Genomic DNA, 25,267 nt, shown 5'->3' with positions numbered 1-25,267 from the left:
CAAGGGGTATGAATCTTTTCTGAAGGCCCTGTACGTATTTCGAAATATCTGCTTTGGCCTTGTGGTTAGAGTCCACCCTGAGATTAAAAGGTTGGGGGTTTGATGCCCAGTTGAGAATGGGACCTGATGCCTCTTTGCTTGGCAAATCAAATCAAATGTTATTGGTGACATACACATGGTTAGCAGATGTTAAGGCGAGTGTTGTGAAATGCTTGTGCTTCTAGTTCCGACAGTGCAGTAATATCTAACAAGTAATCTAACAATTCCCCAACAACTACCTAATTCACACAAATCTAAAGGGGTGAATGAGAATATGTACATGTAAGTATATGGATGAGCGATGGCCGAGCGGGCATAGGCAAGGTGCAATCGATGGTATAAAATACGGATATGGATCTAGCTGCTTCATGCTACAGACGATAAGCTCTTGCCACTATGGGCCATTCTGGCTCAGACTTGTCCAAGGCTTACGTACTTTCTTACCAAGGCTTGTTTTATGCCTGGGCCTGGTTATGGATCAAATCCTGTACAGACAGATTAGTATACGATTTTTGCTCCATTTTTTTCACCAAATATTGACCAACAGAGCATCTTTGAATAGTCCTTTTCATATGCACTGCAAAAACAAACAATTGTTTTTATGTTTTAGTCTTTTGTGTGGAAAACCAACCAAATAAAGTTTCTTCAATAAAAAAAATGCTCTCTTTGAGGCTGACATTTTATTGGTAAAAATATTCACACCCATTACATTTCCTATATTGTCCTTAATACACTCAATTCCCTTCCCGCTAAGACCACTCCCAGACAATCATAGTGACATTCTTGCTTGAGAAATAGCTTTTAGCAACAACAAACAACAATGTTAATTTTTGACTGCATTAAAAAAAAATGTATTAGTACTTTTTACCCCAATTGATAGTTGCAGTCTTGTCCCATCGCTGCAACTCCCGTACAGACTCGGGAGAGTCTGGCCGAGAGCCATGTGTCCTCCGAAACATGACACTGCCAAGCCACCCTGCTTCTTGACTCACTGCTCGCTTAACCCAGAAGCCAGCTGCACCAATGTGTCGGAGGAAACACCGTACAGCTGGCGCCAGGCTAGCCACAAGGAGTCACTAGAGCGCGATGAGACAAGGACATCCTGGCCAGCCAAACCCTCACCCGGACGCCGCTGGGCCAATTGTGCGGCGCCTCATGGGTCTTCCGGTCGCGGCTGGCTGCGACACAGTCTGGGATAAAACCCGGGTCTGTAGTAATGCCTCTAGCACTGCAATGCAGTACCTTGCAGTCCTCTGCGCCACTCGGGAGGCATCCTTTTGACTACTTTAATGGAAAACTATTAAAGTAAGGTACTTAATTGTTACCCAGACGTGATTTGATATTGAGATAAAAACATCTGCGTTGGGCCTTTAAAATGCAGGAAATTCATTTTTTTTTATCAGGGGGAGGCCCCACACAACAGCATCAAAATTGGTCTCCCCAATGTTCAAAAACTAACTACGCCCCTGGCCTGCAATTACATTTATTTTAGGTAAATGAAAGAGGACAATAACTTTGGTATAGCTTATACTACAATAAGCTTGTTAAATAACAACGAAAGAATGAGTCCCGGAATATAAATATACACTCTATGTACAGTATATGATCGTGTGTATAGATATTATGGACAGTATATGAATAGAAAAGTGTGTACAGCAGTAGTTATATAGGACGAGCCTCGACTAGAATACAGTATATATATATATTTATAAAGTGTGTAAAAGTATATAAACATAATTAAAGTGTTCAATGACTATGTACATAGGGCAGCAGTCTCTAAGCTGCAGGGTAGAGCACTGGGTGCTAGCCGGCTAGTAACATGACCTGGATATAGAAGCTGTTTTTCAGTCTCGGTCCCAGCTTTATTGCACCTGTACTGTCTCCTACTTCTAGATGATAGCGGGGTGAACAGGCCATTGCTCGGGTGGTTGAGGTCCTTGATGATCTTCTTGGCCTTCTTGTGACACCGGGTGCTGTAGATGTCCTGGAGGACAGGCAGTGTGTGGCCCTGGTGATGCGTTGGGCTGAACGCACCACCCTCTGGAGAGCCCTGCAGTTATGGACGGTGCAGTTGCCATACCATGCGGTGATACATCCTGACAGGATGCTCTCAATGGTGCATCTGAAGAAGTTTATGAGGGTCTTAAAGGCCACGCCAAATTTCTTCAGCCTCCTGAGGTTGAAGAGGCACTGTTGCTCCTTCTTCACTGTCTATGTGGATGGACCATTTCAGGTTGTTAGTGATGTGCATGCCAAGGAACTTGAAGCTTTTCACCCTCTCCACTGAAGCCGATTGAGGTGAATGGGGTCATGCTCCCTCTGTTGTCTCATTAAGTCCATAATCAGCTCCTTCTTTTATTCTCCTGGCACCACTCCAACAGAGCCCTCACCTCCTCCCTGTAGGCTGTCTCATCATTGTTGGTAATCAAGGCCTACCACTGTTGTGTCGCCTCCAAACTTGATGATTGAGTCGGAGATGTTCGTGGCCACACAGTCATGGGTGAACAGGGAGTACAGGAGGGGGCTGAGCACGCACCCTTGTGGGGACCCAGCGTAGCGGAGCTGTTGTTGCCTACCGTTACCACCTGGGGTTGGCCCGTCAGGTCTAATCAGGGTTTTCCTTCTGCATTAGAGTAAACTCCCTCTGAATTTTCTACCTCTACTATGGTTTCATGCCTGGCCATTGTTGAACACTTACTCATCAAGGATATGGCTGAGTTCGTGTTCGCAATAGGTCCTCTGCTTAGCTTTCCCCAGAGCAAACTCTATTGATCTTAGCTGCTGAATTTGCATTTCAGTTCACTTTTCCTCATTTAAAAGGGTGACTGCAAATATCTCGCAGAGGCCAAAAAATGACGGGGGAATTGCAGCGAAGGTTGATACCAATCAGTCGCCCAAAATTAATGAGCTTATCAGCATAATGTAAATAGTGCAGATGTTAATTGCTTTAGACCTTCCCCTTCTATGCAAGTGTCATGTTTGTATCTGCAAGGTAATACAATGATTAGATAAATACAATTAACTTCAGTCTAAAATGTAGGCCTATGAGAAAAAAGTGTCAATTTAGTTTTACTGGCCTATAACTGTATAGCATAAGGCTATAAAGAGTATCAAATGGTATGATTGCAATATATAGTAGGTAAATACATTATAGCGAAGATATGCATGTCAAGTTATGTAAATCAAATATTTTATTTTCTTCTTCCCTACAAGTGCTCACTTTGTGAACGATTTGGTAGAAAGAGAATTGAGTGTTCGGTCTGAAGCAATTCACAAAAAGACACAAAGTTCTGAAACACAATTGGTAAAGAGAGCCAAACTCACTCTGAAGGACTCAAACAAAAAGTACGTCCCAAATAGGTATGGGCCAGGCCCTGGTCAAAAGTAGTGCACTATTACAGGGAATAGGGTGCTATTTGGAACCTACACTTTGTTTGAGTGTGGGCCTCAGCTCCTCCCAATTAGACCTGAATCCATAGCCTCATTAACTCGCCCAGGTTGGAGGACTCATTCCCCCGATGTCTCTTTCTCTCACCTTAACAAGACAAACATTGAGGATCCAATTATTCTGTAAAATGTGGCGCTAGAACACAGGTCCACAGGCTGTTAATTTAATTTGCAACAACGAATCCACCTGTATGGTGCGATATAGACTACCACCCTGGAATAAGGATCAATAAACCAACATAGTCCATTTTAATGAAAAATAATTAGTCTAGAATCGGCCTAGACTAGAGTCAGGGTTAGGTGTTCAGCTAGCTTATATTTATTGATGGTTTGCTTTAGGGGTGGTGTGTTTTAGGATTGTCTCTGATAGTCTAATGAAGGCTAGGCCTTGTGATGATGAGCCAATGACGGCCAAAAAAGGTGCATAGTAATTTACCTTTAGTTAAAATAAAATAAAAAAATCTCAATATGAAAGTACAGTTTCCAAAACTGTATCACAAGCGAGGATTATTAACATGTAGACAGAGCGCTGGGACTGTACACATTGGCGGCGCCATCGTGGGTGATGAACGAGAGTTCATGGCCTCCCCGAGCCATCACCACATAATGCTCAATAATTTTTTTATTACACTATGCTAATTAATTCAGGAATTAAATGAAAATATAGCCAATATTTGATATTTTAAATGCTGCCCACAAATAAATATTGACAAGTGAAAAGTAAGCCTACAGCCTCAACAGTTTACATCAATGGTTTAGGTCCAACACTGCGTTGTCTGTTTGAATCAACATTTAAGCACAATGTTTTGTATGTGAAGTTATCTAAAAAATGAACAAATACATACATGTGTTTTAAATGTAGCAAATCACATTTAGATTAGGCCTACTACATTTCTGTAGATAAGTGGGATATTATGAGACTAATTCTTCTGAGTGAATAGGCAGAAGTGGGTTCTGAGCATAAAACTACCTTGCCCATCAGCCGTTGCAAAATGTTGGCCGACTAAAGAATCACCATTTATTTGCGACTGCATCATTTTCGTAAATCTCAATTGTAAGATTACTAAATTATTTTGATATTGTGTGATGTAAACAGGTTTATCTACGTTCTAGAAATGAATAAAATCATATATTTAGTTTGCTACTTGATAGTTAACTTGGCACTGAGACTTTGGTATCAGTTGCCCATCTTCCTACTAAATATAGCTAACGTTAGCCTGCTAGCTAGATAGTGCTTCGATTTCAAGATTGGATTTTGTCGTTGTGTTGGCAGCTACTGTAATTATGTCTACACAATCGATTTTTAAACCGGTGACCCATGTTCTTTTCGACATGGATGGATTATTATTAGGTTATTAATATACACTTTCTATTTGCATTTGAAACGATGGAATTATACATGCCGGAACAAATTGACACAAGGCCTAGCATTCAGTAACAGCTCATCATGTGTGTCAACCATGGTGAAGCAAAATTAACAGTAACGTTTGCTAGCTATCTGTAAAGGAATCTTTCTACAACCATAACATTCGCTAATCATTTCCATGTGCTGTCTTGCAAAGTCTTCTGAATGTCGTGATTTAAAGCTAGAATCCTTAGTTAAAAGCCTCTGTTTCAGTAAAAAAAACTGAGGGGATGGGTGTGGATAAATGTAACCACTCAAATTCATAGAAATATGAGGTTCCAAGGACTGACCATCCATGATATCAAAATGATAGATTTAGCCATTTTTTGAAGCTATACAGTTTGTTTACATTTCTGTTCTTTACAAAACTTCTAGTAAACAAAGCGTATAATCTGGGTTCTGATGGGGTTTGACAGTTGAACTTAAGCTCATTATATTCAAGAATCAATGGGTATATATCATAAGTCCAAAACTTGATGTAGCAACTAAGGATTTTAGCTTTAAGTTAAACGTGTGGTGATAACATAGCTATCTAACTTTTATTTTGCTCTGTTTTGAACTTGCAGATACAGAGAGGCTGTACACGGTGTCATACCAGGAAGTATGCGACAGGTTTGGAAAGAAATACACCTGGGACGTGAAGTCTTCTGTGATGGGAAAGAAAGCTATGGAGGCTTCCACCATTATACGAGACTCCCTAGAACTACCAATGACACCAGAGGAACTTCTCAGTGAGACTAGAAAAATACAGGAGAAGATATTTCCTTCAGCTCAATTGATGCAAGGTAGCTAAGGTGTGTGTGTTACAGTTGTAGTGTGGTATAGTTACCATAACATGAACAAAATAGTTGGTTCTCACCTATGAAATATGAGTCTCTGAGTTTGTTGACAAACAAACTGTAATCCCATGTTTTCATTACTGTGTGTGTGTGTCCTGTATACATAGGAAGACTCTACAGACTGTCAATATTCAGAGTGCTAGTGCCCTCAAACTCAACTTTGAAGCCAGTTCCACTGCATTATTTTAATTGTTCCCATCTAATCAGGAACAAATTTAGACCAGGGACACCAGGTGTGTGCAATTAATTATCAGGTAGAATAGAAGACCAGCAGGGTCCAGACCTCATAGCGTAAGTTGAGTACCCCTGCAATAGGGCATGAGTTAGAGGGAGTGTGATCCTGGATTTGAACTGGGCTCAATTTGTTTGGATTTGTTAGTATTTACTGTGTGTAGGACAAACCAATGATGTGTACCATACAGTACCAGTCAAAAGTTTCTCATTCAAGGGTTTTTCTTTAATTTGTACTATTTTCTACATTGTAGAATAATAGTTAAGACTCATCCCAAACCATCTCAATTGTGTTGAGGTCGGGTGATTGTGGAGGTCAGGTCATCTGATGCAGCACTCCAACACTCTCCTTCTTTGTCAAATAGCCCTTACACAGCCTGGAGGTGTTAGGTCATTGTCCTGTTGAAAAACAAATGATAGTCCCACTAAGCCCAAACCAGATGGGATGGCATACCGGTGCAGAATGTTGTGGTGGCCCTGCTTGTTAAGTGTGCCTTGAATTCTAAATAAATCACAGACAGTGTCATCTGCAAAGCACCATCACACCTCCTCTTCCATGCTTCACAGTGGGAACCACCCATGCAGAGATCTGTTCACCTACTCTCTGTCTCAAAGACATGACGGTTGAAACCAAAAATCTCAAATTTGGACTCAGACCAAAGAACAGATTTCCACCGGTCTAATGTCCATTGCTTGTGTTTCTTGGCCCGAGCAAGTCTCTTCTTTTTATTGGTGTCCTTAACTGTAGTAGTGGTTTCTTTGCAGCCATTCGACCATGGAGGCCTGATTCACACAGTCTCCTCTGAACAGTTGATGTTGAAATGTGTCTCTTACTTGAACTCTGTGAAGCATTTATTTGGGCTGCAATTTCTGAGGTACAGTTAACTCTAATGAACTTATCCTCTGCAGCAGAGGTAACTCTGGGTCTTCCTTTCCTGTGGCGGTCCTCATGAGAGCCAGTTTCATCATAGCGCTTGATGGTTTTTACGACTGCGCTTGAAGAAACGTTCAAAGTTCTTGAAATATTCCGTATTGACTGACCTTCATGTCTTATAGTAATGATGGACTGTCATTTCTCTTTTGCTTATTTGAGCTGTTCTTGCCATGATATGGACTTGGTCTTTTACCAAATAAGGCTATCTTCTATATATCACCCCTACCTTGTCACAACACAACTGATTGGCTCAACCGCATTAAGAAATTCCACAAATGAACTTTTAACAAGGCACATGTGATAATTGAATTGCATTCAAGGTGACCATCTCATGAAGCTGGTTGAGAGAATGCCAAGAGTGTTCAAAGCTTTCATCAAGGCAAAGGGTGGCTATTTTGAAGAATCTCAAATATAAAATATATTTAGATTTGTTTAGCACTTTTCTGGTTACTACATGATTCCATATGTATTATTTTATATGTTTGATGTCTCCACTATTATTATACAATGTAGAAAATAGTAAACATAAAGAAACCCTTGAATGACTAGGTGTATCCAAACTTTTGACTGGTACTGTTTGTCTGTGTGTAACCAGGAGTGGAGAATCTCGTCCACCATCTCCGTAAACACAATGTGCCCATCGCTGTAGCGACAAGCTCAGCAGGCCTGGCGTTTGAGATGAAGACCAGTCAGCACAAAGCCTTCTTTGACCTGTTCAGCCACATCGTCCTAGGGGATGATCCCGATGTGAAAAACAGCAAACCTCAGCCTGACTCCTTTTTGGTGTGTGCCAGCAGGTTCACTCCTCCTGCACCTCCGGCCACGGTAAGAGGGACAGGCGAGTGAGAGGGACAGTAGCCTACAGTGGGTAGTGGAGTAGACTATTACCCTATTCTTGTTGCCTCATGAATAAATAAGCTAAGCATAAAATAACCAGCCACGATAAGAGGGACAGACCAGTAAACACGCTAAGATACTCTCATACACACCTAGTAAGGTTGGAGGGGGAAAGCAGCCCGAAGGTCACCAATTCTTACCAATCATAGCTCAGATGAATGATACGAAGAGGGACAGGGTAGTGGACAGTGGGCTGGCACAACTTATAATGCTGAAAAAGAGCAACCCCTAAAAAGTTTTACACCAATTCAGTTGTTAAGACGTTTTTTTTCCGTTTGTTACTTAGTATATTCGTTCGTTAGACTAATCATTGAGCAGATAAACTAAATTGTTTTTATAGGAACCTGTGGAATTGCATTTATACCTCCAAGAAAGTGGGTTAACTCTTAAGCCCATAACCAATTCCGTGGTTAGGAAAGTTACCAAGGCTAATGTCGTCCTGCCATGCTTCAATGCCCCAGCTTTCACCCGTTCCTAAGAAACGCCAAAGGAATTATTAGCAAGAAACTGACTGACCAACTGACTGATCGACTGTAGCAGATCCAAACCAGGCTATCGAAAGTGTAGGCCTTATATATAGGACCCTGTGGACTTTCATTTATTTACACATCCAGAAAGCGAGGGAAATGATTAAGCCTATAACCAACTTCATACTCTCTCATTCATTTCCATTTTCAATGCCAATGTTTTGGCTTATTAAGGGTAGCTGTAAGTAACAGGTCTGTGCTGTCAACACCAGCCATGAAAATCCCCACAACACAGAGGAATCACACTGTGTACATTGCGAATGGCAACCTATTCCCTTTTATAGTGCACTACATTAGACCATTGCCCATAGTGCTAGTGCACTATATAGGAAATACGGTGCTGCTTGGGACGTAGCCACTACCATGTTTATCACCTTCCATGCCTGTTTTAGCAAACCCACCTATGAAATATGTCTACAATCATTAGGGTTAGAAGACTACATAAATATTCAGTTAGTTTTACAGAGCTATCAAATGGAAAACCCCCAAAAAGGAACCCAAAAAGAGAGGTTAATAGCTTTGGATTTGTTGTTTTCCTTTTTTGAGGTACATGAATCTCCCTGACAGGTGCAGGGCTGTAGATTTCTCTGCAAATGGGTCTGCAGCAGCCTTCGTTAATTGTTGGCCTGTTTTTGAAAAATCTTGGCGGCTTCCAAACATCCCCAGTTAGGACATCCCCAGTTAGTTTTTCTTGATGAGATGGAACTGCGGGTGAGAGGGGAATCGGTTCAGTGTTTAGTGGAATAATGAATGATGATGCATCACTCCCTGGCTCCTCTCCTCTCTCCGTGACAGTTTTGCCTAAGCACAGAAAGAGAGAGAGAAGTAGGGAGGGAGGGGACAGATTGCGATTCAGGATAGCAGGAGAAAGACAGAATGCAATAAAAAGAAAATGGGAGCGTGTATTAACATTGTGTTCGCAGCTTCTCTCCTACCCCCAGATTAGTGGAAGCAGGGATGAATTTACAATGAGTTTAATTAATTGTAGTGAGGAATTTTACAGAAACTGCAGCGAAGACAGTTGTAGGTGATACATTTGAGTTGTATTTTTGTTGTTGTCCTTTCTTACCTCTAAAATGTAAGCATTATTTTAAGCTTTCACTACAACGGTACATATTCAATCATACAGTGGACTTTCAGTCATTTTCTCAGGATGCATTTTTGTTCTGGTGCTTAAAAGGTTGCTGTTTTTATCAGCGTTATTGGGAGGGAGATTTCCTGGAATATAGGCATGAAGGTAATATGCCTGGCAGACTGCTTAAAACCCTCTCACAAGTAAGTAATGTGCCCAGCCCAGTACTCTGTCTCTATGGTGACCAAAGGCAAGGAATTAGTCCTCCGCCTCTTCCAAAGGGAGGGATATAGAGAAAAGGTTTTTACTAAAGGTGTGCGCTCAGCCTACCAGCTAAGATGAATGAAACATGAAAATGAAACATGAAGAAGCTCTAGTTCACATTCACATAGGTTGCGTCCCAAACGGCTCTGGTCAAAAGTAGTGCACTTTGTAGGGAATGGGGTGCCATTTGGGACTAAGTCACAGAGAGGCTCACACAGAGGGTGTAAATAGTCAGTACAGAGACAGTATTGGCTCTGGAGCTTGGATCTGTAGCTAGCCTATATAATGATGCTACAGCAACAACACAACGCTGATTTAGGGTCAGCCAGTCGCTTCGACTACACCCCCGTATTTTATGGGCGTTTCAACTATCGGGACCCAGTGGGCCTCTCTGCTGTGCAGATGCACCAACCACATAATAAATGGTAACTGCTGCTATAATCCCAAAATTGACACATTATTCATTATTTCTCGACCATATAGTCAATATCTTTCTTTTATTCTTCAATTTAGCTATCACAGTGATGCGTTTGTGGTGCCCAGTGTGTTTGGTGCTGGTGGATTGAAATGGTCAGGAACTAAAACAGGCTTGATCTATCTATCTATCTGAATAGTGAAGGCCGTGCTATTCTACAGCCCTAATGATGTTCCTTATGAACAGGCAGTCCCACGTGCTTTGACGGAGAAGGTACGGTAGGGCCTCGCTGCGAGTCCCCCCCCCCCATATCTGGTGCTGCATTTTAGTGGCCTAAAATCCTATGAACTCCCATTCATTTCAGAGACACAATATATTTTATTTGTTAAAGTGCTTTATGAACACAGACTTCATGTTAGTGAAGCCTGTTGGGTCCTTTTCTGTCCACACCAAATCGGGAAGGGGGAGAATACATTTTCAGCGAGTTTGTCTGAGTTTATGGGGAGCTTTAACAGTATTGATCACTCCTTTTTATTCTGTTGGAAAGAAATGCCAACACTGGCATGGAGATGTAAGATTTACGGACAGACACTCGGTCAATGGGGATTTTTATAAGCTCCCAGGGAGTGTCACAGTCACAGCAGGTAGACAAGTTAAAGGCTATTTCCTGAAGGACTTGTCCACTGTAGTATCATGGTTTGTTAATAATTTTCTTATCTGGAGGGTAGTTGTGGAATGTGGTGCGGGAGAGAATTGACTTCACTCAATCATCAATAGGTATGTCATTACCTTGACCTTCTATTTCCGCAATTTCTAGATAACGTGACCCTTACCTACGGTTATTTATGAAGTCTACCTGTTCCATAGCCTGTGTGTATCCTAAGTCTTTCAAAACACAATCTGTCTCAACAGATTCAGGGCGCTCCGCAAGCACAGCGGCTGTTAGAAGAGACTATTCTAAACCTAGTCTTTGTCTGAGTAAAAGATGAAAACGTGTCCCCACTCAGACACCAAATGAAAGCTATTCTGCTCCTGTCTGCCATCTGGCCTAGAGTGACAAATGTCTCCATGTGATTTTCCTCGCGTTGACCAAACCACTCATTAGCCTTGTGAACGCAGCCCTCTGGAGGCCAATAGATTGTCCTTTTATGCATTTACACTGTGCCCTCCAGGTCTGTATCCCAAATGACACCCTATTCCCTTTATAGTGCAAACTTTTGAGTGCACCACAGAGCCATATGGACCCTGATCAAAAGTCGGGCACTATAAAGGGAATAGGGTGCCATTTAGGACCTCCAGATTTTTAAATGATGGCCTGCATTTCCTGTTTCCTGTGTATAACAAAGTACCCCGTAACACAGATGAGGAAGACGTTCCTGCATATATCCTGCAGTTAGCCTGCCCTGGGCTTAGAGATGGTTTACAAGATGTAGCAGGCTATCTATCACTGTCTCTTCACTCACTCAACAAACCACGTTGCAGGCCCGAATATACACACTTGCACAAATCCTTACTGTGTGATGTAGAGGTCGACCGATTAATCGGAAAGGCCGATTATTTAGGGCCGATTTCAAGTTTTCATAACAATCGGAAATCGTTTTTTGGGGGAGCCGATTTGCCAATTAAAAAAAAATGTTTTGGGGGATTTTATTTTTATACCTTTATTTAACTAGGCAAGTCAGTTAAGAACACATTCTTATTTTCAATGACGGCCTAGGAATGGTGGGTTAACTGCCTTGTTCAGGGTCAGAACAGATTTTCACCTTGTTAACTCGGGGGATCCAATCTTGCAACCTTACAGTTAACTAGTCCAACGCAATAACGACCTGCCTCTCTCTCGTTGCACTCCACAAGGAGACTGCCTGTTATGCGAATGCAGTAAGCCAAGGTAAGTTGCTAGCTAGCATTGTTTTTTATAAGATAAGTTTAATCAATCATAATCACTAGTTAACTACACATGGTTGATGATATTACTAGATATTATCTAGCGTGTCCTGCGTTGCATATAATCTGACTGAGCATACAAGTATCTAAGTATCTGACTGAGCGGTGGTAGGCAGAAGCAGGCGCGTAAACATTCATTCAAACTGCACTTTTGTGCGTTTTGCCAGCAGCTCTTCGTTGTGCGTCAAGCATTGCGCTGTTTATGACTTCAAGCCTATCAACTCCCGAGATGAGGCTGGTGTAACCAAAGTGAAATGGCTAGCTAGTTAGTGCGCGCTAATAGCGTTTCAAACGTCACTCGCTCTGAGCCTTCTAGTAGTTGTTCCCCTTGCTCTGCATGGGTAACGCTGCTTCGATGGTGGCTATTGTCGTTGTGTTGCTGGTTCGAGCCCAGGGAGGAGCGAGGAGAGGGACGGAAGCTATACTGTTACACTGGCAATACTAAAGTGCCTATAAGAACATCCAATAGTCAAAGGTTAATGAAATACAACTGGTATAGAGGGAAATAGTCCTATAATTCCTATAATAACTACAAGCTAAAACTTATTTCCTGGGAATATTGAAGACTCATGTTAAAAGGAACCACCAGCTTTCATATGTTCTAATGTTCTGAGCAAGGAACTGAAACGTTAGCTTTCTTACATAGCACATATTGCACTTTTACTTTCTTCTCCAACACTTTGTTTTTGCATTATTTAAACCAAATTGAACATGTTTCATTATCTACTTGAGGCTAAATCGATATTATTGATGTATTATATTAAGTTAAAATAAGTGTTCATTCAGTATTGTTGTAATTGTCATTATTACAAATACATTTTTAAAAATCGTCCGGTTTATCGGTATCGGCTTTTTTGGTCCTCCAATAATCGGTATCGGCGTTGAAAACTCATAATCGGTCGACCTCTAGTGTGATGTGTTAGTTTCAAGTATTTTCTTGCTACGGTACCATTTATCAAGTTTGAAAATGCATCACTCTGAGACGGACAGTTTGATGAATGAACACGCTGCACTACCTACCTTATTGCATTAAGCTCAGGCCAGAATGGCGTCGGAACAAAACGAGAAGCAGAATGATCGTTTTTATTTACCCGACATAAACAAAACGTACACACTGCTCTGATTAAATATTGAAGGGAAAGCGACTGTACAAACGCTGTTATTTTAGCGAATGGCTGTGTCATTGTGACAAGCCCCGTCTTAAAGCCGTTGCGAAAGTTAAGACACACAGGCACTCTGGTGTTGACATAGTTGGTTTGCCTTGTCGTGTCAGGCGTTGACAAAAGCGACAAGTAAAGTAATATGTTGGAGCAGAGGATGAGCCTCTTTGAGATCTAACACCTGAGGAAAAAGGAAAATGATTTGTTGAATGGATCACTGTCAAACAACGGTGTGTGTCAAAAGTCCATTCAAAATATGCTATTCCAGGAACATGAAAATGACACGATGAAATAGAAAATGACACAGTAAAGGGAGTATTTAGTAGTAGTATTTATTGGGATCCATACAGGAAAAAAAACACAACTAAAATACATAATATACATAATCTGCCTCTGTCTCACGCTTCAGGAGCAGGAGATGTCTCCTGCCCTATGAGCCATTCTGGCTCAGACAAGCCAAGGCTTGTGCAAGGCCACCCACCTACATTATTCAACACATAACACAGTGTAAATTACAATACAAAATATATCAAAATGGCTCTCTTCACAGTCCCTTTTGTGCCGTAAGGTGTTCTTCTATCTGTTTTTTTTTTTTTTAATCTGTTTTTTAATGGCTTTCTTGAGTTACCTGAGGTGGCAGAGAGTTCCATATAGTCATGGCTCTATTAATACTGTGCCTTTCCCAGCCTCTGTTTTGGACCTGGAGACTGAAGAGACTTCCTGGTTGCATGTCTCCTGTTGTACCGATGAACCGCTTGAACAGACAGTTCAGTACCTTCAACACAACAATATCTCGCACAAAGACCGATAGTGAAGCAGTCAGTCTCTCCTCCACTTTGAGCTAGGAGAGACTGACATGCATGTTACTGACATTCACCATTCTTGTACATCTAAATGCAAAACGTGCTGCTCTGTTCTCGACCGACTGTAATTGACCTATGTCTCTCTTTGTCGCACATGACCCCACGACTGGGCAGTAGTCCAGGTGCGACAAAGGCCTGTAGGACCTTTCTGGTCGACTGAGATATCAAGAAAGCAGAGCAACATCTTATCATGGACAGACCTCTTCCCATTTGAGTCACTATTGAGTCTATATGATTTGACCATGATACCGTAGCTTGCTATCTAGGGTTACGGCCAGCAGTTTAGTCTCCTTAAGTTGCTTAATCGCCACGTTATTCAATAATAGATCTGGAGGAGCTTTAGCGTTGAGTGAGTGATTTGTCTCATAAACGTTGCTTTTATATATATTTTTATATTTAGCACCAGCCTATTGCTAGATGCCCATTCTAAAACTGACTGGAGCTCTATGTTAAGGGTGTCAATCACTTATTTTACTGTCGTAGCCGACATACACTGAGTGAACAAAACATTAGGAACACCTACTCTTTCCATGACACAGACTGACCAAGTGAATCCAGGTGAAAGCTATGATCCCTTATTGATGTCACTTGTTAAATCAACTACAAGCAGTGTAGATGAACGGGAGGAGACGGGTTAAAGAAGGATTTTTAAGCCTTGAGACAATTGAGACATGGATTGTGTGTGCGCCATTCAGAGGGTGAATAGGCAAGACAAAATATTTAAGTGCTTTTGAATGGGGTATGGTAGTAGGTGCCAGGCACACCGGTTTAGATGTGTCAAGAACTGCAACGCTGCTGGGTTTTTCCGCACTCAACATTTTCCCATGCGTGACAAGAATGGTCCACGACCCAAAGGACATTGGAGTCATGGGCCAGCATCCTTGTGGAACGGTTTTGACACCTTGTAGAGTCCATGCCCTAACGCATTGAGGCTGTTCTGAGGGCAAAAGGGGGGGTGCAACTCAATATTAGGAAGATGTTATGAATGTTTTGTACACTCAATGTATATTCTGTGGAAGGTTAATAATAGAAAACAATGGCCCAAGACGGCTGCCCTGCGGTACACTGCACTCAACCGAATTTGCATTAGAGAGGCTTCGATAAAATAAAATACTGCGTTTTATTTGATGGGTAACTCTCTATCCATGATTGAGAGGATGCCTAACACTTACAGTTGAAGTCAGAAATGTACATACACTTAGGTTAGAGTCGTTAAAACTATTTTTTTCAACCACTCCACAAATTTCTTGTTAACAAACTATAGTTTTGGAAAGTCGGTTAGGACATCTACTTTGTGCATGACACAAGTCATTTTTCCAATATTTGTTTACAAACAGATTATTTCACTTATAATTGATTGTATCACAATTCCAGTGGGTCAGAAGTTTACATACACTAAGTTGACTGTGCCTTTAAACAGCTTGGAAAATTCCAGAAAATTATGTCATGGCTTTAGAAGCTTCTGATAGGCTAATTGACATCATTTGAGTCAATAGGAGGTTTACCTGTGGATGTATTTCAAGGCCTACCTTCAACCTCAGTGCCTCTTTGCTTGACATCATGGAAATAAATCAGCCAAGACCTCAGAAAAATGATTGTAGACCTCCACAAATCTGGTTCATCCTTGGGAGCAGTTTCCAAACGCCTGAAGGTACCACGTTCATCTGTACAACAAGTATTAACACCATGGGACCACACAGCCGTCATACCGCTCAAGAAGGAGATGCGTTCTGTCTCCTAAAGATGAGTGTACTTTGGTGCGAAAAGTGCAAATCAATCCCAGATCTTCAGTAATGGACCTTGTGAGGATTCTGGAGGACACAGGTACAAACGTATCTATATCCACAGTAAATCGAGTCCTATATCGACATAACCTGAATGGCCGCACAGCAAGGAAGAAGCCACTGCTCCAAACCCGCCATAAAAAAGCCAGAGTACGGTTTGCAACTGCACATGGGGACAAAGATTGTACTTTTTGGAGAAATGTCCTCTGGTCTGATAAAACAAAAATAGAACTGTTTGGCTATAAAGACCATCGTTATGTTTGGAGGATAAATGGGGAGGCTTGCAAGCCGAAGAACACCATCCCAACCGTGAAGCACGGGGGTGGCAGCATCATGTTGTGGGGATGCTTTGCTGCAGGTGGGACTGGTGCACTTCACAAAATAGATGGCATCATGATGTAGGAAAATGATGTGGATATATTGAAGCAACATCTCAAGACATCAGTTAAGAAGTTAACGCATGGTCGCAAATGGGTCTTCCAGAAGGACAATGACCCCAAGCATACTTCCAAAGTTGTGGAAAATGGCTTAAGGACAACAAAGTCAAGGTATCGGAGTGGCCATCACAAAGCCCTGGCCTCAATCCTATAAAAAATTTGTGGGCAGAACTGAAAGTGTGTGCGAGCAAGGAGGCCTTACAAACCTGACTCAGTTACACCAGCTCAGTCGGGAGGAATGGGCCAAAATTCACCCAACTTATTGTGGGAAGCTTGTGGAAGGCTTCCTGAAACATTTGAAGTTAAACAATTTATAGACAATGCTACCAAATACTAATTGAGTGTATGGAAACGTCTGACCCACTGGGAACGTGATGCAAGAAATAAAAGCTGAAATAAATAATTCTCTCTACTATTATTCTGACATTTCATATTCTTCAAATGAAGTGACCAACTGACCTAAGACACATAATTTTTACTAGGATTAAATGTCAGGAATTGTGAAAACCAAGTTCAAATGTAGTTGGCTAAGGTGTATGTAAACTTCCGACTTCAATGATAGTCTATCAAAACACATCCCACACATCCCACAATCTTCTTACTGTCATTTTCTTTAAGCCAATCATCAGTCATTTGTGTCAGTGCCGAGCATGTTGAGAGCCCTTTCCTATATGAATGCTGAAAATCTGTTGTTAATTTGTTTTCTGTAAAATAACTTTTGAGCCCCACTGTACCTTCCTCTCCTCATTCATCTGCGTGTAGATTTGGTAGACCCAGCTTTATTTCCCTGGTCCATGTGTAGGTTGAGTAGAAAGTTATTGGGTCCATGTGTAGGTTGAGTGCATATGGTGACTGTGACCTACGGTTCTCTGCTTCTCCGTCTGGGTAAAATGTCTCATCTAATGAGTATTCCCCCAAGGACTGACCATGCTGCCAGGTCAAGTCTGTGTGTCAGATCCAGACCCTGGTCTCTGTTTACAGTAGCATAAGCCTACTGTCTAGCAGCAAGCCTACGCACTCGTCTACCATAACATAGAGGCCATATGATTCAATAACATAACACGCACTACGTGATCAAAAGTATGTGGACACCTACTAGTCGAACATCTCATTCCAAAATCATGGGCATTAATATGGAGTTGGTTCCCTCCTTTGCCGCTATAACAGCCTCCACTCTTCTGGGAAGACTTTCCACTAGATGTTGGAACGTTGCTGCGGGAACTTGCTTCCATCCAGCCAGCTCGGCACTGATGTTGGACGATTAGGCCTGGCTCGCAGTCGGTGTTCCAATTCATCCCAAAGGTGTTCGATGGGGTTGAGGTCAGGGCTCTGTTAAGGCTGGTCAAGTTCTTCCACACCGATCTTGACAAACCATTTCTGTATGGACCTTTCTTTGCATGGGGACATTTTCATGCTGACACAGGAAAGGGCCTTCCACAAAGTTGGAAGCACAAACTCGTCTGAAATGTCATTGTATGCTGTAGCGTTAGGATTTCCCTTCACTGGAACAAAGGGGCTTAGCCCGAACCATGGAAAGCCCCATACCTTTTATTCTTCTTCCACCAAATGTTACAGTTGGTACTATGCATTCTAGCAGGTAGCGTTCTCCTGGCATCCGCCAAACCTAGATTCATCCGTCACGCCAGAGAATACGTCTCCACTGCTCGAGTCCAATGGCGCCGGGCTTTACACCATTCCAGTCGATGCTTGGCATTAAGCATGGTGATCTTAGGCTTGTGTGTGGCTGCTCGGCCATGGAAAGCCATTTCATGATGCTCCCGACAAACAGTTATTGTGCTGAAGTTGCTTTCCAGATGCAGTTTAGATCTTGGTAGTGAGTGAGGACAGACCATTTTTTTGCACTCGGTGGTCCTGTTCTGTGAGCTTGTGTGGCCTACCACTTCACGGCTGAGCCGTTGTTCCTCCTAGACGTTTCCACTTCACAATAACAGCACTTACAGTTGACCAGAACAGCTCTAGCAGGCGTGTAATTTGACCAACTGACTTCTTGGAAAGGTGACATCCTGTATCGGTGCCACGTTGAAAGTCACTGAGCTCTTCAATGTTTGTATATAGAGATTGCATGGCTGTGTGCTCGATTTTATACACCTGTCAGCAACAGGTGTGGCTGAAATAGCCAAATCCCGTCCACATACTTTTGTATATATAGTTATCACATAGCATACATGTGACTCAGTCACATGACATGCGTCCATATGATTAAAACTCATAACTGTCCATAGGATTCAATCCCATTCTCTCTGAGGGAAACTTTTCTCTCCTTGTCTTGTCTTAAGTGTCCCGTGATAGTCCTGTAAACAACTAAACGTCCTGGTCCGTTCTGCTGAAATAGCTGCTGCTGGCTGCCAAGCAGGCCCTGGATCTGCTCCATAACAACACTATGCTATGTTCTGTCATCTCCCCTTAATACACCGTTGTAAAGGGAGTGTGTGTGACGTGCTGCTGAGCCGGCTAATCACAGTAGTCTTGGCACCAGCCACTGTAGTCTGATGTGCGTCCCAAATGGCATCCCGTTCCCTACGTAGTGCACTACTTTTGAGAAGAGCCTGGTCAAAAGCAGTGCACTATGTAGGGAATAGGGTGTCATTTGGGAGGTATCCACACACACACACTGAGTCTCCCACTCTTCTTGTGTTGCGGCAGTGACTGCCTTGGGTACACTGTGAATACAGATTCAATTGGTTCTGATGAATGTTGCATGTGTTTGGGTGTATGCCTCGGGACTGGTTGTTAATCTTCCATGGGGCTGGCTGTTGGAGGCCTGCATGGCGAACGACTTGGGGTTCTCTGTCTGTTCTCCGTTCACTCTTCCCAATGCATGGTATAGCAGGCCGGTAGTTGAACAATAAAATATGGATTTTTTTGAAGCAAACTTCCATTGTCCTAACAATGAGTAGGAGAAAAGACCCTTGACCCTTTTTTATAAGGCAAATCACCACCCCAGTCTCTCTTTGCTGCAGTGACTTGTAGCCTGGTCACATATCTGCTTGTGCTCTTGCAAACTCCATTGCTCATTGTCAAGCCAAACATGTTTGGCATGACAATGAGTGACAAGGAGTTGGCATGATAGCCTGAGTGCCAGTCTGTTTATGCTATGTGCCTTCCTCCTGAGCTAACATGGAGCTGCAGTGCATTTGAGTCCTGTTTCCCTCTCGTCCATTACAATGCAGCCATTGAACACTGATTAAATGTTCATTTTCCAGGCTCATTGCCTAATTCAGAGTCTTTATTGTCCCTTGATTGGAAGCAACTATCTAGCTAGGGCCTCTCCGTAGCCTTGCCGCTCTGTGTTTCCATACTTATTGTCCCTCTCCTAGGCTACTTCTAGGCTGTGACATCACAAGAGTCAATTAGTCAAATCTTCTAGAGACCTCGAGTCGGCTTCTATTGTTCCATCTGGGAACCTTTTATTAGGTTATTTTAGTTCCATTTGAGAATTAGAGAAGAGACTGACTGGTAGTTGTGGTTTAGGGCATTTCCGAAGCTGCTAGGTCAATCTGGTACAATTAAATTACATTGACTGTCACCATTAGTGTGTGAGGTAAGTCAAAGGCAAATTGGAGGGAAATCACGTAGAAGGAAGAACATTGCAGCAAATAGTGTAATTTTGTGATTATTTTTGTGCACTCATTCAAATTATAGGGATTGATTGAACCTTGAATTAGGTAGAGTGGTGGGAGACGTCTTTGGAGGGGGTGTTTTGTTTGAAAAGCTAGGAAGCGTAGCTATTGAGGTTCAAATGCGCAGGATGTCGGAAGTTCCCAATGAATAAAAGGGAAGCTCTTGTCACTCAGTTCTTTGTCCATTCTTCTCCACACTGCTTCCATATTGGCTTCTCATTTGTATGCTGCCTCTATTCATGCAGCTGTGACGCAAAGGTAAGAGGAAGCATACTGTGGGTCACCTCACCTCAACACGAGTTCTTCAGTGTGATTGCCTTCCTCTGCTCTGTTTTCTCCACCAGACACTGAGTTGCAGTTCATAGACATAGGCTTCTCAGTCCAAGACGTTGTTCATTGTGCTGTGCCAATAGACTGGACTGTTTTATGTTGTGGTTGCATAATGAGGCATCATAAACCTTGTCATACTTCCTCTATTTAAGAAATGGATAACTTCTGGTACTTCTGGTATTTTGCCTTCAACCTCCTGTAGTGGACACACTAGGTTATAATACATAATTGACTGTATAGCAGAATTACATGAACCATTGTTCACTTCATTATGCTCCCATGTGAATTTATAAATCCTATTGTCTCCTTTCACTTTTTATTTAGCACTGTATGACATCCAGCGCCTGCTTGTCTTGTTTCCTCTCTCAACAGTGCCTGGTGTTTGAGGATGCTCCTATGGGTGTTAAGGCCGGCCTGGCGGCTGGGATGCAGGTTGTCATGATCCCTGATGACAAACTGGACCGAGGCCTTACCCAGGAGGCCACACTGGTCCTGAGGACCATGAAGGACTTCAAACCAGAGATGTTCGGCCTGCCGGCCTATGACTGAGCTCCATCTCTGCTTCCTGCTCAGGGCTGAGAACCTCCAATCCACCCCTGCTTTTTACCCTCCATCTTCACCATTTAGCCTGATCAAAGCAATGTAATGACGTTAATCACAACGATCACAATGCTGATCCAAATTATGCAATGACTCGGAATTTGATTATTACTTGGAACTGTGATCATTACTTGGAACTGTGATCAAGTTGTTGTTAGTCTAATATTAATATTTTTGCTTTGGCCAAATAATGAGAACGGCTGAGAATAATGGTTGAATTGTCAACATAATGAGAGGTCATTTTTTTGTCTGAACCTTTTACACAGGTTGATATTGTAAGCAACTCGCTGCCGATCAGTTTAAAGGCTTTTATTGTGATTTGGTGTGCATCCTAAATGGCACCCTGTTTCCTACACAGTGCACTACTTTTGACCAGAGTCCAACAGTCATTCTAGGTAAAGATGTATCCGTCTCTGAGTTAATGTCCTTGAACAGATTTCATAACCAACTGCAGTTTAAGCTGTTCGATTCTCCCTCTTTTGCCTGCGTCATACCATTTGCCACTCTTCTTTGAGCGGGGCCTATTGAAATGCCAAAGACACTTTTCCCAGCTTGGATGTGTAATCCAATAAAGATGGCGAGAGAAATCTTCAGCTCTTTCATCTTCACTCATGTTTGCCTCAGCAGTGCTGCTGGAATTCACATGTTCTCTCTTCCCTGAGAAAACCCCTGAAACGACTGAACACAGGAGTAGAGTTTCTGAGAGCTAATGCAGAGCCCTGTTCCCCCACCTCCCTCAGGCTGTTGAAATAGGATTTCACTGCTGTAGTATCCTTCCATCCACTATACGTCTTCCCCCTCCCGGCCTCCATGCATCCCTGGCCTTTCATCCTCAACTTGTGCTAATCTCTGAGGCTTTTCCTCCTCTCCTCCTCATCACTCAGCCGTTTTACAAGTCATTTAGCCCCTCATGCCCTGAAGTGTGTGTGTGTGTGTGTGTGTGTGTGTGTGTGTGTGTGTGTGTGTGTGTGTGTGTGTGTGTGTGTGTGTGTGTGTGTGTGTGTGTGTGTGTGTGTGTGTGTGAATATCCACTGAGTGTACAAAACATTAGGGCCATGACAGACAGACCAGGTGAATCCAGGTGAATGCTATGATCCCTTATTGATGTCACTTGTTAAATCCACTTAAAATCAGTGTAGCTAAAGGGGAGGAGACAAATTGAGACTGTTCTGAGGGCACAATGGGGTGCAACTCAATATTAAGAAGGTGTTCCCAATGTTTTGTACACTCAGTGTATATGCATGTGTGTGTCTACATTATGCATGTATGGGTGTGTATTTATGCAATAAGTGTGATGGTGTTGGAACATTATGACTGGAAAATGTAGTGAGATCAGGGTATGAATGGTTCATAATGACCAATGCCATTTGCCACAGTCTAAAGGAGTTATATTTCGCTATTTAAAAATGCATTTTCTTTGTATCAAATAAGTGACGACAGAGACATTTATTGTGGTAAATGGTAGAAGTAGCTCAGTGCAGATACAGTATTCACCAGTATTGTTGTAAAATGCACATGGAGTTACCAAGTGGGCATTCAACATGCATTTTCTACTGCATTTCTGTAAAAATACACTGAATAGTCCATCTCAACATATTGCAGTTGCTATTCACAAAGCATATTGTCCTTTTTGTTGGGACATAATAGCTTTTTCTCTTCTCTTCTGCTAGCATTCATCCTCCCCCTCAAGGTCTATGACTATGGTGAGCAGACAGAGGTACTTGGTCCGCCCAGGAGCAGCCTATTGGCTACGTCTCTTATCTGGGCAACCAATCACCATCAGTTTAGCCTGATGATCCAGCCACTACCTGCATAGGAAAAGCACACAATAACTGATATCAGAGCTTACTATTCCACCTGTAATGCTAGTCCACCTGACTGCTTGTGACTAGAAGTGCCCCAATGGCTCCTCTCTCTCCTAGGAAATTAGCAGTCTCTTCATTTACTGCCAATAACTATTATTTTATCCCTCCCTACTGACCTGAAACAGAGAGGAGAGCAAGTGAGGGAGGGAGAGAGGCTAGCTAACATGTTTCTCAGGCCCGTCTTCACATCATGCCGGGGAGGGCAGAAGAGGGACGGTGGACCCCCATTCATTTTCATCGTCAGTTGGTTTTCTATACAGGATTTTATCAGCACTCAACAGGGGGAGTTTGAAAAACAGACATTGTATTGAATGACCTCATTTTAGAATGTTATTATAAAGCTTTTCTTTTGTTTTCATCCTCTTACTGGCTGACAAGCCCACTGGTTGAAGCTCAATGAGAAAGCTCATCTGATAACGGCAGACAGTCCTTGTACATTTTCACTGTCTTTCGGACTTCACTGTCGTGCATTATCAAGACATATACAGTATATGGTGGCTTTCATTAAAAAAGCAGAAAGCAGTTAATGTCTTTCCTTCAGGGATGTAGACTCATCTTTAATGTGATAAAACACCTGAGAAAATGAAAGCAATGGATTAAATAGACACAGAGACTTGTGCATTATTGCTTTGGGATATAGCAATGGGTTTTCTCTAGACGTATGACACATAAAAGTCATTGGTTTCAGTTATTAATAGCAGCAAGGGCCAACAAACTGTTTAGGGTAAACATTTGGGTGCCCATATTCACAAAGTCCATCAGAGTAGGAGTACTGATCTAGGATCAGCTTCCCCCTCTTATTTGTTATGATCTATAAGGCAGAACTGATTCCTTCTCTGAGACTTTGTGATTATGGGCCTTGGTCCTCGAGATTTTTCTTATCCGAAAGTTTCAAGTTTGTATGGAACAACATAGAAAACCATTAGTATGCAAAGAGCAGTTCAGCGGTTGAGGAAGCCATGTGCCAAGTCATGAGGCTTACTTTGGAAATTAAAAGAGTTTATCGAAGTAGCATTCCGTGATAGTGATAATAAATAACTCCTCTTTGTTTGTTCGTACTAGCAAGAAAACTCAACAACAACAAAAAATAACTGCACCGTGTGCAAGGTGGGTCACCCCCAAGACGACGTAAAAACAGATTTGGTGTGCAGTTCTTAAGCAAAAACAGCATCTACAGTATGCCTATCTTCGGAGTGCAGGCTGCACTTGAGTCGGCAAAAGAAGAGAGCACAAAAGAATGCCAAGATTTGATTGAAGAACTCTCTATGGATGCAACTGATCCATTTTCATATTCCCACTCTAAGTCTACAGCCTTAAAGAACAAATCCACCGCAAAAATATAAACTTTTTCAGGACCCGGTCTTTCAAAGGATAATTCATAAAACTCCAAATAACTTCACAGCTCTTCATTGTAAAGGGTTTAAACACTATTTCCCATGCTTGTTCAATGACCCATAAAAAATTAATGAACATGCACCTGTGGAACGGTCGTTAAGACACTAACAGCTTACAGACGTTGGCTAATTAAGGTCACAGTTATGAAAACCTAAGACACTAAAGAGGCCTTTCTACTGACTCTGAAAAACACCAAAAGAAAGATGCCCAGAGTCCCTGCTCATCTGCGTGAACGTGCCTTAGGCATGCTGCAAGGAGGCATGAGGACGGCAGATGTGGCCAGGGCAATAAATTGACGGACAGCTGACCGTCCTCGCAGTGGCAGACCATGTGTAACAACACCTGCGGGACAGGTACAGGATGGCAGCAACAACTGCCCGAGTTACACCAGGAACGCACAATCCCTCCATCAGTGCTCAGACTGTCCGCAATAGGCTGAGAGAAGCTGGACTGAGGTCTTGTAGGCCTGATGTCCTCACCTGACATCACCGACAACAACGTCGCCTATGGGCACTGGACCAGAGGACTGGCAAAAAGTGCTCTTCACTGACCAGGGCTGATGGTCGGATTCGGGTCTATCGTCGAAGGAATGAGCGTTACACCGAGGCCTGCACTCTTGAGCGGGATCGATTTGGAGGTGGAGGGTCCGTCATGGTCTGGGGCGGTGTGTCACAGCATCATCGGACTAAGCTTGTTGTCATTGCAGTCAATCGCAACGCTGTGCGTTACAGGGAATTTCTACAAGACCCAACAATCTTTCAAAGTTGCAAATATATCGGGCTACACCTCATGGTTTATGCATTATTGTATGATGAGAGAATACGTTATTACACGAGCAGGTAGCTTGTTACAGACGACAATGTCGCGTACACGTTTGTGTATGCAAGGAAACAAGAAATGTATGTTTCAAATGGAACAATGAAAGACTGATTAATCTATTTGAAATGAAGTATAATGTTCTTCCTTCCCCAGTTTCTCCCTCCGAGTCCCTTGTGCTCTTCTGGGATGTGAGAGCAAACATGGAACATTTGGTTTTTCATTTGAAATACACCGCAACATTCAATCTAACCATATCAAATGTTAATACCGTCGTATGCTTGTAATTTCAACCATGCTGCACAGACTAATTCATCATGTGAAGTGATTCATTATTTAGACTTGAATCACACTCGTTTGAT

At 42.4% G+C, this 25,267-nt stretch overlaps 1 protein-coding gene across 2 annotated transcripts; it reads left to right on the top strand.

The window, feature by feature from the left end:
- Positions 1–4,675: 4,675 nt before the first annotated feature.
- Positions 4,676–23,046, top strand: LOC139413055 (pseudouridine-5'-phosphatase-like). Of its 2 annotated transcripts, XR_011634760.1 has the most exons (5): positions 4,676–4,837; positions 5,458–5,676; positions 7,491–7,720; positions 20,602–21,442; positions 22,062–23,046. XR_011634760.1 is itself a non-coding variant. In XM_071160071.1 (4 exons), the coding sequence occupies exons 1-4, from the start codon at positions 4,771–4,773 to the stop codon at positions 20,776–20,778; spliced, it is 693 nt and encodes a 230-aa protein (XP_071016172.1). In that variant the 5' UTR covers positions 4,676–4,770; the 3' UTR covers positions 20,779–23,046. The 2 variants fall into 2 exon arrangements, 1 of the variants encoding a protein (XP_071016172.1); XM_071160071.1 differs by having other exon boundaries at positions 20,602–23,046.
- The last annotated feature ends 2,221 nt before the right edge of the window (positions 23,047–25,267 follow it).

This window comes from Oncorhynchus clarkii, chromosome 7 (genome assembly GCF_045791955.1).
Source record: "Oncorhynchus clarkii lewisi isolate Uvic-CL-2024 chromosome 7, UVic_Ocla_1.0, whole genome shotgun sequence".
Lineage (NCBI taxonomy): Eukaryota > Metazoa > Chordata > Actinopteri > Salmoniformes > Salmonidae > Oncorhynchus > Oncorhynchus clarkii.
This window is presented reverse-complemented; position numbering and strand designations above follow the sequence as displayed.

Excerpts from the sequence above, each read along its gene's own strand:
- LOC139413055 (XM_071160071.1), top strand. The coding sequence starts at position 4,771 with ATGTCTACACAATCGATTTTTAAACCGGTGACCCATGTTCTTTTCGAC. Across the intron at positions 4,838-5,457 it reads CATGGATGGATTATTATTAG|ATACAGAGAGGCTGTACACG; the intron begins GTTATTAATATA and ends TTGAACTTGCAG. Across the intron at positions 7,721-20,601 it reads CTCCTGCACCTCCGGCCACG|TGCCTGGTGTTTGAGGATGC; the intron begins GTAAGAGGGACA and ends CTCTCTCAACAG.